The 12922-nt window shown below is 38.6% G+C and overlaps 1 protein-coding gene across 7 annotated transcripts in view; it reads left to right on the forward strand.

The window, feature by feature from the left end:
- Positions 1-2672: 2672 nt before the first annotated feature.
- Positions 2673-12922, forward strand: part of RAB5A (RAB5A, member RAS oncogene family) — a 32510-nt gene continuing 22260 nt past the window's right edge. For 3 of the 7 annotated variants that reach the window (XR_009957591.1, XR_009957590.1, XM_062569309.1), the window contains exons 1-2: positions 3008-3302; positions 9615-9779. Coding sequence is in view for 5 of the 7 variants with exons in the window: in XM_062569309.1 (XP_062425293.1) it covers positions 3137-3302; positions 9615-9779 (331 nt within the window). In the remaining 2 variants the exon portion in view is untranslated. Of the gene's footprint in view, positions 2892-3007; positions 3303-7760; positions 7836-9528; positions 9780-12922 lie in introns of those variants that run through there. The other 4 variants (XM_062569311.1, XM_062569310.1, XM_062569313.1 and 1 more) reach the window with 4 other exon arrangements.

The raw sequence follows: 12922 nt of genomic DNA on the forward strand, positions 1-12922 counted from the left end.
GACTATGGCTCTGCATTGTAGTCACGGAATCAATTACGCAGCAGGAACTTTGTGCTTGTTACATACACACACACTCTCTAGCAACATACTAGTATTCTGCCCTTACACAGTCTGGTATCTCAGGGTGCATCCAGCACATAATCCAATGCATGGAGTGTCTATATAGTTCCAGAAAAAAAAAGAATATGAGATTTGCATTCATCCTAGCAGTTTCAGCAAAAAAAGACCTACTGCAACTTACCTGAAATCCAACCAACAGAAGAAAAAATATTTCTTTGGGTGAATTATTTTTCCATGAAATCAGTGGTTGATTCAACTTAGTCTGCTGCCTCAAGCTCCCATGAGGTACAAGCTTGCAGCTGGGAATGGAAAGGAAGTAGGACCATACTTTCCATGAATAGCTCTTCATTTGATTAAGTGAAATGCAAAACACCACATGAGCTTTTGATTTCTAAATTGAATTTAAGTTCACGCTGTTCTAGTGTCACAGTGTAATATTCACATTTTTCCATCCAAAACTGTTCACGTAAATAACAAAAAATGTCTCTGTTTATCAAGGTTCTGATGTTTTGATCAGCAAATCCCATCCATTCAGTCCAGCTGAATGTATGGGAAACAAAGGGTTAGTGTGAAAACAGTGCATTAAATCAGGATTTAATTGCATCATTTAAAGAGCACCTGCTACTGACATTCTAAAGGCCATTCTTATTGCAAAATTCAAGCTCAGAAAACTTGCATGCTTTCAAACATATTCTTCTGGAAAAAAATTCTTTGTAATAGAAGTGGGGAGTCTGGCATTTTATATCAATAGTGGACTCAAAAATCTTTTTTTTTTTTCCTGTTATATACTTGCCTTACAAAAAGCTTAGGTTTTACTTAAGGCAGTGAAGGAGGGTGATAAAATTCTTACTCTCAGGATGCAACCACTCAATTAACAATGGAAAAGCACATGGAAAAGGAGAATGGAAGAAGATAAAAAGGAATGCATTTTTGAATTCCAGTAACTTCAAAAATATTGATATGCCCATATCAGGGAAGTTACACAAAGACAAAAGAAGGAAACAAAAACAGAGCAAGATAAGATTTATTCTCCTCTCATACCAGAATATGATCAGTCACAATATTTTACAAAAAGTGAAGAATTTCTAAGGCAACACTAAAGAGTGGAGATCGTAAAAAACATGATTAATTTAACCTTTCTGCTTTCAGTATACTTCTAAAGTAGCAGCAACAACAGGAGAAGAAGATAATACTGCACTGGCAGAAGGGCTAACTGGACAACAGAGATTAAAGTCATGTATTTTAAGGTCAAATGAACCACTGCCATAATGGAGCCTCGGTTCCAATATAACAAAGGCCATAGGCTTTCCCTAATTTCGCTTATTTAATTTTTGGTTCAACTTAACATGTGGTTGAACAAAAGCGTATTTTGAGAGGACATCAACATACAATCTTGATTTAACATTTCCAATGATAGAGAAGCTAAACAATCTTTATGAAATTCTACCAATGATTAAGTATCATAACTAATAAACTTACTAAACTTCTTCCCAGTTCTGCTTTTGGCTTGCATGTTGGAATGCCAACCATCAGACCTTATTAAACCTGCAATATTAGAGACACATTTATTATAAAACTGTTTTGTTTCCTATGCAGCCTGCTTGTAATTTGTGACCAAGTGTCCCTTATCTTTTTCTTGTTTGAGGTCGGTAGATTGGACTCATCGTTCACCATTAGGGAAGTTTTCCAGTCTTCTAATCATTCATATAGGCTTTTCCAGAATTCTCTCTGATTTTTCTACATCCTTCCTCGGTTATAGACATCAAAAAGGCATGCAGGATTACAGCAGGCACAATGCACTGACAATACAGAACAAAAATCACACATGTACTGCAATCTCCTGTGTCAGGTGTATGATCCAAAATTTGCATGTATTGTGACATTTACATCTAGAGCAATGAAGACTCTTTGCCCTTGTCAGCCTATTCTCCTCTGTTTTAGCACTGTCCCGGTATTGATCCTGTCCTGAAAACTTAGCAGTAACTGCTTGATTGAAGTGTTAAGCGGATTCTCAGTTGTAATTCAGATTTTTCCTGTGTACTTCCTTTTCTCAGCTAGTTTTGTTGAGGGCTTTGGTCCTTTTAAAGCACTGAACCGGGGCAGGGAATCCAGCCCACATCCCTCAGTGGCCACATCATGCCACACTCTGCTTGCTGTGTCTGCCAGACAGGCATCTAGCACTCTTGGTTGTTCTCAGTGACTCTGTTCCTTAATATTTAGGAGACCAGGACATAAGACATTCCCTGCAAAACGAAGGCCCAACTCCCCCCGGCGGGCACGTCCTTCCCGCCCGGCCAGTACCGACCCCCCCGCGCCCGGCGCGGCCGCCGCCACCGAGGCACTGGCCGTTGGCGCAGCGCAGCGGGGCGGGGCGAGCCCTCCTCGCGCCTCTCTCATAGGCCCCCGCGTGCACTGGCACGCGACGGCGACTGCTGGGCGTGGGTCTCAGCCCTTCGGCGTTGCCGTGGTAACAGCCCAGGAGCGGAGGGAGGACACGAAAAGAAGGGAAGAGCGGGGACGGCCACGTGACGCGCGGGCGAACCGGAAGCGCCTCTCGCGTGCGGGCCGTGACGTGGCGGCGGCGGCGGAAGTGCGTGTGTGTTTTGGTCCGGGCCGAGGAAGGGGCGGAAGCTGGCGGCGGCGCGGGCGAGGCACGGCAGCGCCTCCGCCCCAAGCCGCTCCTGCGCCCCGCGGGGAGCCGCCTCTCCTTCCCTTCCCTCCTTCCCCTCCCCGACCCAGGATCGCCTTTCAGCCCTGCTGCAGAGACAGAGACGCCGCTATCCGGCTCCCCTCCCTCCCCCGCGCGCGCGCAGCCGCCGCGGCCCGGCCAGGTGAGGAGGTGGCGGCGGGCTTGCGCGGCAGGGGGCCGCTCGGGGGGCGGCGGGGCCCGCGCGGGCCTCGGGAGACGGGCGGTTGTTCGCATCGCTCTTCTCCGTGCGCCACAACCCCCGGTGGCAGCCTGGGTGCGCGCCGCCGCCGGGCGGTGCGAGAGTGTTGGGCCGCGGTGCGGGCTGCGGTGCGGTGGGCAGCCCCGCGGGCGGAGGGGAGAGGCTGGTCTCGCTTTTCCCGTCTCAAAATGGCGCCCCCGATTCTCCCACTTCCCCTTATTCCTCTGTGGCTGGAAGGGAGCCGCGGGGGAGGTAAGGCGGCAGCGGGGGTTGGAGGATCTGGGCTCAGAATCACAGCAAGAAGCGGGGCAGAAGGGAATGAGGACCCTCCCTGTGTGTGTGGACGCTTCTGCAGTGAGTTACTACTACTTAGTCCTCCTGTAAGGGAAGGGGCGTATCTTTCTAGTCCAGTGTGCGATGGGGAAGGTGAGGGTGGGTACCTCTTTTCTACCCATGATCCGGAGAGAGACGATGAATAAAGTGAGAAGGAAAATACCGTGACCACGTGTGGCTATGCGGGGAATCCTGAATGAGACTCGGCAGACCCCTCTCTCCGCTTACTCCCCAAGACAGGCCTGGTCTATATACACTTGTACCTAAGGCTTGGTTGGTGCTAGGGATAAAGTTGTAGTGTGGTAGAGAGACAAACCTATGCTCTGGTATCTTTTAGAGGAGAGTAGGATAGCTAAAAGCTGTCAAAATGCTGTTCAAAATAATAGGGCAATGAAAGACAAAATGAGTCCCTCAGCATTTTTTTAATCTTTTGCCTTTTATTTATTTAATTTTTTTTAACTTATCTCAGCCTAGGAATGGAAAAGAGAGACTGAACAGTTAAGCTGAAATTAATCAGCTCTGTCCAAGTACCACTCAGAGCAAATAAAAAGCATGGCATTCTTGTTTTTTTCTGATTTGGGGGTGACTTCTTAGAGTTGTAGGAAGGATAATTTACTCATCTGTGATTTTTTTTTTGCCTTATTATAAGAAATGTCAACAGAATATGAATGTTAACTGAAATGAGGTGGTTAGAGACCATGATAATAGTCATCATTACTTGCATTTCCGGTATGATAAGCTAGTTTATCTCAAAGCAGTTAATAATATATATTGTTCATATGAACTTACAGGATGACTATTATTTTTAATTGGAAGGTCATGAGTTTCTTCTACTGTTGATTCACTTGTTTAACATACTATTTTATTATGTTTCAATATAAAGTGGCAAATGTTTTGATAATTGTGACTGTTACTATCTTGAATGCTACAATACCATGCTAATTTTGTCAACTTGAGAACAGAATAACAAAAAATTGGCTGGTAGGACTGCTACCACATAATTTTATTTAGATGCTGCTGTATAAAATACTCAAGCTAGTTCAGTACAAACTAATTTGAAGCAGGTAATGGCTTTAACCTCAGTGTTGACAGTGTCCAAAATAGTCACATAACATTGGATTTCAAATACAGTCAGCCAGAAGCAGTCGTTTATCTGTTCTAATTTGCAAGTAATTAAAAACTTGAAAGTGTGTTTGTATCTAATATACTTTATCCCTGAATTACAAAGTTGTTTAGAGTCTGTTTTTTACTGATCTGCATTTTATACTTCTGACTCTGGTCACAAAGTATGACAAAGTTATTAGAAATTACTATGATGTTAAAGTATGTTCATAGGAAAAAGCATTTGTCATTGGCTATGAAATATCAAAATATTTAAATGATGGTGTGTTTCAGTTTTAAATTTGTTGTCATTAATTTCTTTTGTTGTCTTTGTATTTGGTAATACAGAATTCATTCACTAAAGGAACGCTGTTAGCTGTCTTAATCCCATTGGTAGGCCTGCTTTTGTAACTAATGATATTTTGATTCTTGTATATTAACTTTCTTGTAGTTTAAAATAGGCACTGATTTGAACACTTACATGACTGAATAGATTCAATTTATGAATTATCTCACTGAATCGTGGAGTTGTAGAGATTGGTAAGGATTGATGAATTTTTTTCATCTTCAAACATGAGAAATCACATGATGTTCTAATAAAATAATTATGAAAACACTTCCTTCTCTTATAAATGAAACTTAACAAATATTACCTAGCAGCATAAGTTTCTTTTCTAAAGGGATGATAAGAGAATAAACTCAGCATCTATTAGATCACTAGATAGGATTAACAGGAGTACTTTCCTAGTAATAAGCCCTGAAATTTGTTCTTCTGGTGTTCAGGCATAGAGCTGCTATCATGCTGGGGGGCTAATCAAAAGTGAAAGTTCCTACTTGACAGAAGGTCCCTTTGTGTTATTGTTATAGTGCCCAAGAATTCAAAATGATCTTTGCTTACTAGTATATAATCTTGTATAATACTCCGTAAAAGTAGGAAAATCTGTCATTTCTATACATATGAAGCCATTCATCTATGAAATTATGCATGTTATATTGAAAACCTTCAGAAACTGAAATATTTTCCTCAGCAGGAAAATATGCTTATATAAGTCATTTCTTTACATTAATTCCTGACATACACATTTAAAAGTTTTATTCAGATCAAACTGTTTTCTATTTGCTTTTGTGTAAATGAATTAAAAATGTCTTGCGAAGGTTTTCGTTCAAGTATTCCAAAACTATCAATAAATTACAAAGATTATTCAGGATATGAAACTTGAGGGGATACTAGATCTTTTCTTGGAGATTTTCATCAAAGCTTAGTGTAAGAAATAGGTACAACTGTTAAGCATTCAGAATATTCAGAATTGTTTTGAAAGGCCATATGTCAGAAAAGACTTGTATTTACAGTTTGTTTGGGGTACTGAAAGTGGTTTCCCTCTCTTCTACATGATTTTTTTTTTAATGGTTCCCAGGGCTAGTATTTTACATGTGACCTAAGGAAATGGAGAACAAATGTGGCCTGAGGCTAGGAGTTTGTATGGGGTCTGTAGCATTCATAGAATCACAGAATGGTTGAGGTTGGAAGGGACCTCTGGAGATCATCTAGTCCAACCCCCTTGCTCAAGCAGGGTCACCTAGAGTGTGTTAGACAGGGTTGCATCCAGGCGAGCCTTGAAGATCTCCAGAGAAGGAGACTCTACAACCTCTCTGGGCAACCTGGTCCAGTGCTCTGTCACTCTCACAGTGAAGAAATTCCCCCTCATGGTCAGGCGGAACTTCCTGTGCTTCAATTTCTGCCCATTGCCTCTTGTCCTGTCACAGGGGACAACTGAAAAGAGTTTGTCCCCGTCCCCTTGACACCCTCCCTTCAGGTACTTATAGACATTGATAAGCATTGAAGGCTACTTTTCAGTCTGTGAGGTGTTACATTCAGCACATAAATCTTAAAAGGAAAGAAAAACACCACACACACCAGCAGTGTTTTGTAATGGCTACATGTCAAACTATAGTGCTACTTTTCTTCAAGTTAAGAAATTCTTTTTATTCATCTCTTTTCATACTTGGATGCTGTTGTGTTCCACACTTACAGAACAGTTTCAGTATGATCCGAAACTCGAAACATGATGATTTCCACTTAGGCTTGTAGAAGGTGATGGTTAATTTTCTATTTATCAAAAATCAGGTGTGTATGCTTTACTGGGTTTTCAGGTGTGCATTTTTTATCCAAATCCGTTAAAAAGTGGGTAGTATGATTGTGGTAGTTCTTAGCATTAAGTTATTAGATATATTCATGTTACTGTTAAATGAAGGATGTTTGCAGTATGCTTCCAGGACTTGATGGTTTTGCAGGGCGCACAATTGCTATTGACTTAAACTGATTAATTTCATATGTGATGGCTACGTATTTAGGTTGATTGAAGCAGGAGGGGTGTTATAAAGCTGTAAACTTAAAGTTTTTCAGATAAACCTGTTCTGTAGACTGGCCCGATTACCAAAGTTGAATTAGATACTGTCTTAACAACCTGTTTCAACTGTTTAGGTGATGCATAATCTGAATTACTAAAGGTTGTAAATGGCCAACTGAAATGAATAGATGCTATGTGAATTAAATCAATCTTGGCTGCTTTTCTAGTATGCCTGCTTTTGTTAGTAGTAGTTTGTACAGTAAACACAAAGCAAGCAAAAAAAGTAGCCACAGAGTAACCACTGTGGTGAATAGATTTCCTCACAGCACAACCCCTAAAAGTCACTTGCTCACAAACTGTGCTAATCCCCTTGGTCATTGGATTTAGCTCGTACATTGTCACTCTTAATGCTGTAAAGTCTAGAAGAAGATGAATTAAGATGAAGGTTTTTACATTATTTCATGATTTTCCAAACACATTAGAATGCTGCAGTGCAAGCAGAAGTATTTTTATTTTAAAACAGAAATAACTTGAATGATTACCTGCCTTCCTTTTCCAAAATCTAGAGAGAAACAAATGACTAACAGTATTGTGAGCTGCCTCTATTTTGGCTATACCTTGCTGTTTTATTTCCTGTAGTGTAATTAGGGAGAGATTAACTGTTGTCAGTCATCCATTTTTGTCCAAATTGCTTCAACTTCTCACTAGTACATGGGAAAAAAAAAGAGATCTTGCATGAGAACCAATGTGCTAACTGTGCACCAATTCTTTTTAATGCCATAAGTCTTAACTTTTAAATTAATGGGAAAGAATTCAAATGTATAATTATCATAGTAGTTGATAATAGTGGTAGTGAAAGAAAGTTAGAGGCAAAACAGCCTCTGAAAATCTGTGCCATGCTTTTTCTTCCTTGTATTTGTGAGAATATATATCTACAATTAGATCTTATCTAAAAATATGTATTTTGATTATGTTGCAATATTGAAATAAAGAATTCTGTTGATTTAATGATATCATAATTGTCAAACAGGACAGAAACTCAGGACAGACAGGGATGAATACAAGATTGGATTATTCTTCCTGGAAGATGCTAAATTATTTTGAGGTATGGGAAAAGGAGCAACATAAGAGAATATCTTTAAGACCCTGGAAAATATTTTCTTTGTAATACCTATATTCAGATTCTTTTTATACTGAGAAAGAAGGTACCAGTTTAACTGTTTTGTTGGTTTTCAGACTTAATGTGTGGAAATCAGGAGTTAAGGGAGTATTTTATTGGATAATGGGTTTTTCCTAGTGTGAAGCACTCTGCAGAACAGGAGATTCTTCCATTAATTGTGCAAGATTTGGGTTAAATTTACAAAAGGGTAGTTGGTAAGAGGCATGGAGGATTAGTGTGCAAGCTAGTTGTTGCATGGGTAAGTAGTAAACTGAAATCCTCAAGTGCCTGATAGTTATGTGTTAATGGTTTGAAACAGGGAGATGGCTAATGATTGGAGCTATTGCTTCATTCAAAATGTAAAGAAGAAAGAGCAAGAAGCTGTTTGACAGTATATTTGCTTACATTTTTGCAACATTAAAGCTATATTCTACACTAGGAAAATGTGCTCTAAACTTTCTTGTGTCTTGGATATTAGACAACCATATCCTCAACAAGTGCACTTAAGTAGTTAGCCTGCTGTAGTAGGACAAAGTTTTAGGTTGTTTTTTAACAACTTAAAATTAAGTAAGGAAATATCTTTTTCACACAGAGTTGGTTGACCATCATTTAGGGATATTTCCTATGGAATCTCTTGGAATTTTATTTTGGGAAGTGAGAGTAGAGGGAATACAGAAAAGCTAGACAGGCAATATTATGCCAGTATTTCATACAGCAGTATCTATGAAAGACTTCATCTGTACTGTTAAGCGTGGAGAAACATACATCTTAGGCTACGATGTGAGGCTAGCAGAGGCTGTAGGCTTCCCTGTGCATACAAACACATTCTGAGTTTTTTTGAAGGAGCTTGCAAGTTGAGGAGATAGGCCAAGGAATATGCTGGTAGCATCTGTTATTAACAAAGATTTCAGTAGTGAATACTGATCTGCTAGGACATGTGTTAGAAATATCAATTTATAACCATTTGTTAGTCTTCTAGTGGCTTACACAAAATGATCTGGATTTCCTGCTACTCTGAAGGCAGTTCAGTTTTCTGTTTGTGAAAGGCTTTGCAGTTTTGCTTCTCAGAATGTTTGTTAACTAGAAAAGGTATTAATGATTTGTACATCAAGATCTTCTGTACTGTTTTATTTAAGAAGAATGCATTTTCATGCACAGATAGAAGTGAATTGATAAAACACTTGCAAAGAACTTGATATGGTGACTCAGTTTCCCAATTTGCCCCAAGATTTTTTTCTTTTTTTGTTAAATTTACTGGTGCTAATTTCTGAGTAATCAAGTATTACTCAATTAGTAAAATTCTGAAAAAAGAAATCTCACTTGAGATTTTAGCAATAACTTGCAAGCCTAAATCTGTTGTGCTGTTTTATTTTAATTTTGGTATGTTATGAAATAAGAGACTGAAGTCTTGCAAGAGAAAACAATATTTGGACTTTAATGTCCTAATTAGAAAATCTAATAGGAAGACTAGGTATGCGAGAAGATCACTAATTCTTCACAGTGGTAGTAGCCATACGCTGGGCCATTGATTTTGGTAAATATTAGGACCAGTTATATGTAATCCATGTTGCATTGGTGATTTACATTTTTCTTATTTGGTTTGTAAATCTAATACCATGCACTATCTTTTTATAAACAGGTTGTTACTAGCAGAAGCACTGCTGAATTTTGCATCCTGGAATTTGCTTTCAAGAATTTGAAACAAAAGACTTCTTTCTAATTTAGGCATGGCTAACCGAGGAGCAACAAGACCCAATGGGCCGAATGCTGGAAATAAAATTTGCCAGTTCAAACTAGTACTTCTAGGAGAGTCTGCAGTTGGCAAATCAAGTTTGGTGCTTCGATTTGTAAAGGGACAGTTTCATGAGTTTCAAGAAAGTACTATTGGAGGTGAGAAAAATATCCTGTTAATTTGTTTCACGTTGACTTCGTATTGTCCTTGCCATTGACAACTTTGAATGTAATGTCACTTCTGGGATAGTGTCAACAAGGATTAAATCTGAGACCTGTGTCTCTAATTGAGAGCTGTAACTGTGTAAGGTTGTAGTTGGCAGAGTTGTAGCAAACATTCATGTCACATGGAGAAAGTAAATGTATATTTGAATTGCATAGCTTTGAAAACTGGGATTGATAGATGTTAAATTTTATGGATGGATGTGTAGCTATTTTAATGGTGCTGTTTACTTCTTCATGACTAGGTTTCTATGAAAACAGTACTTCACCTTCCAAAAAGGTTGTATTGCCATTTATATAGCTTGACTTTGCTTTTGGATTGGGAGAACTTGATATATTTCTAGATGCTCTTTTCTTTATTAATAACCACAGGATTAAATGTGCTGTTTTTATGTTTTATAGCAGCAAACAAAACACATGCTGTCTACTGGAAGGCAAAAAAAATTCCCATATAATAGTAAACAGACTTACTTGTTCTGTTGTAATTATTTTTTTCATTGAAAGCTTCCTTCTGTTGTCTGAAGTGTTGAAACTATTTGTGCTTTCTGATCTGTATTCCTCCTTGGTTACATTTGAACTTCCCTTAAAACCACCTATTAGTGTAGAGACTTAAAGATACAGTTTTTTTGTAGATTGGTTAATGTTCTCTAGCAGTCCCTGTTACTGCTTGCATGAATGAGTCTGTGTTCCATTGTAATATTTATGTGAAGCCCTTTCAGTCATCTGTGTGTGTCTTTACGCATGAACAGTTGTTGAAATATAAGGATCTGCAAAGCTCACAAAAATAAAAAGGACATTCTGAACTTTATTGCGTCTTTTTTGCATCTAGTTGTTAGAGTTGGTGTATTTATTTTTTATATCTCAGCATAAATGGGAGAACCACTTTTCTCCCTTAGCAGTCTCTTAATAGAGCTCATTTTTGGCTAGGTGCCTCTTACAGTGGCTTTAGGGTAGGTATTGGTGTGAAAGGCTTCTGTATATAATTTCATATTGCAATGTGGTAATATGGAAAGCATTCCCAAAGATCTATAGAAAATTAACTTTCCTATTTCTTTTCTTTTCTTTTTTCTTTTTTTGGGGGGGGGGGAAGAAAAGAATGTTCAAGTTCTTTGAAATCCTTTGTAAAATTTCAGTTCTCCGATTCATTTAACTTCTGGGGTTTTGTTTGTTTATGTGCTTTGGTATCTGGATAGAATGAGGGATGGTCTAAACACTGTTTAAAAGCTATATAAAGCTTAAATGAGAACTTTAAGTCCAAGTTAAGGTATATACAGCTTATGATAAACTCCATACTAACTTATACCCCTCTTTTACATAAAACGAAAACAAGGGAATGCCCTGATACACAGCTTAGAAATAATAAATACAGCAATACTGGGGCTCAAACTGTTTTTGTTTAGAGAAAGTAGTTAATTCTATAGCTTGTTTAAGGTATAATTTTCTTTGTATGCAGAAGGGCCTTTGAACAAAGAGGAGCTTATGTGCATTGTGAATCTGAATAAAATCTCTTCCAGAAGAGAGTGCAGTTAGAGGCAGACACGCTGACAATGTGATGATGGTGTGTATGATACCTAGACTTTGCCACTTTGGACTAGTGTAGCAATGCTTGAAAATGGCTTAACAAAAGTATGGCTGGTAAGGTTAATTGGGTTTCAGACAATTAACACAGTTAATCAATTAGTTATCGATTAACTATGGCCTTGTGAGATAAAAGAAAGCTATTTTGTTTACATAAGTTAGTTACAGGCATTTCTGTGGTGGTTGAAAGATTCCTTTCAGGGAAAGCAAAAGGATGTCAAAGAATAAATCCCTTGTTTTAATTTTCTTTCTGAATACATCCCTTCATATATGGAGTGTAGGTACATTCTTCCGCTGAAGGGAATATCTGTAAGAATTTCAAATTTCATTTTTTTTAATGTCTCATCTCTGCCCTGGAGGAATTTGGCATTGAGCTGGTTTTAAGAAGGAAACTCTTACTCTGATGCAGCATGTTGGGTTTTTTTATTTTTTTTATTCTGATACTCGACTGGATTAAGGAACTGCCAAGAGCAGCCTATTTTACCAATGCTTGGATACTTAGCATTTGGAGAGAGTTAGTGCTTTAAGAGCATCAAAGCTTTTCTCCAGGTTTCTGTTCATCTCTCTGATGGACGCTAATATCCCTGATGAAGGAACATCTGACCACTTGCTAGTCAGTTCCTGGATGGTAGTTAAAGTTTCATTTGTAAAGCAAGATTGGCTTGCTTTGGTTTACTGTAATAAGTTGGACTGAAAGTTGCAGCAGTTTAGAAATGATTCATAGGCTATAATGTCTTGGAGTGTGTGGGCTGGGTGATATCCCAGGCGTGCCTGGGTTATGGGTCATTGCAGCTTCCAACATTTGTTTAAATCTGCTACAGTCTGTCAGTATGCTTGCTGATGAGATCCAGTTTGGTAAAGCAGGAGGCTTTTCTTAGCATTTTATCAAAGGAGAAGGTACTAAAAATAATTTTCTTAATTTTTCATAGAATGGCAAGCCAATCTACAGTATTATTTCACTAAACGTGTAGCATGACTGGAAAAACAACTCCAAGCATTTATGCTGAATTGCTCGAAATTTCCATCTAAATTCTTGAAACTGTAGCACTTCCTGTTGTGTGGGGTATACAAGATCTGGGCAAACATGTTACTAACTTCACGGAGCAGGTAATCAAGACAGCTTGTCAGATTACCACAACAGATTTTTGCCTTTTTCAAATTTGAATAGTTGAAGTAGAAAACATAACTGTAAAAACTAGGAGTGCTTAAAAAAGCGTAGTAGAAGGAAACCTCCTTGCTTTTCAGTGTTTTCTCCAAAAAATTCTTGACTATAGCTTACTGCTGATAATATGGATTTCTATATTGTATGGATACTCCCCTCCATATTTCTAATATATAACTTTAATCTGAAGGGAAAAAATTTATTAGTAACTTTCTGAACACTTGATATCAATTACTTACCGTTTTCTATAATTATATCATCATCATTTAGGATAATGACATTTAGGTAGATAAATGCCTTCAGCTGTCATGGCAATGGATGCGGGTTCTCTTGAGATGAC

This window comes from Rhea pennata, chromosome 2, assembly GCF_028389875.1.
Source record: "Rhea pennata isolate bPtePen1 chromosome 2, bPtePen1.pri, whole genome shotgun sequence".
Classification (NCBI taxonomy): domain Eukaryota; kingdom Metazoa; phylum Chordata; class Aves; order Rheiformes; family Rheidae; genus Rhea; species Rhea pennata.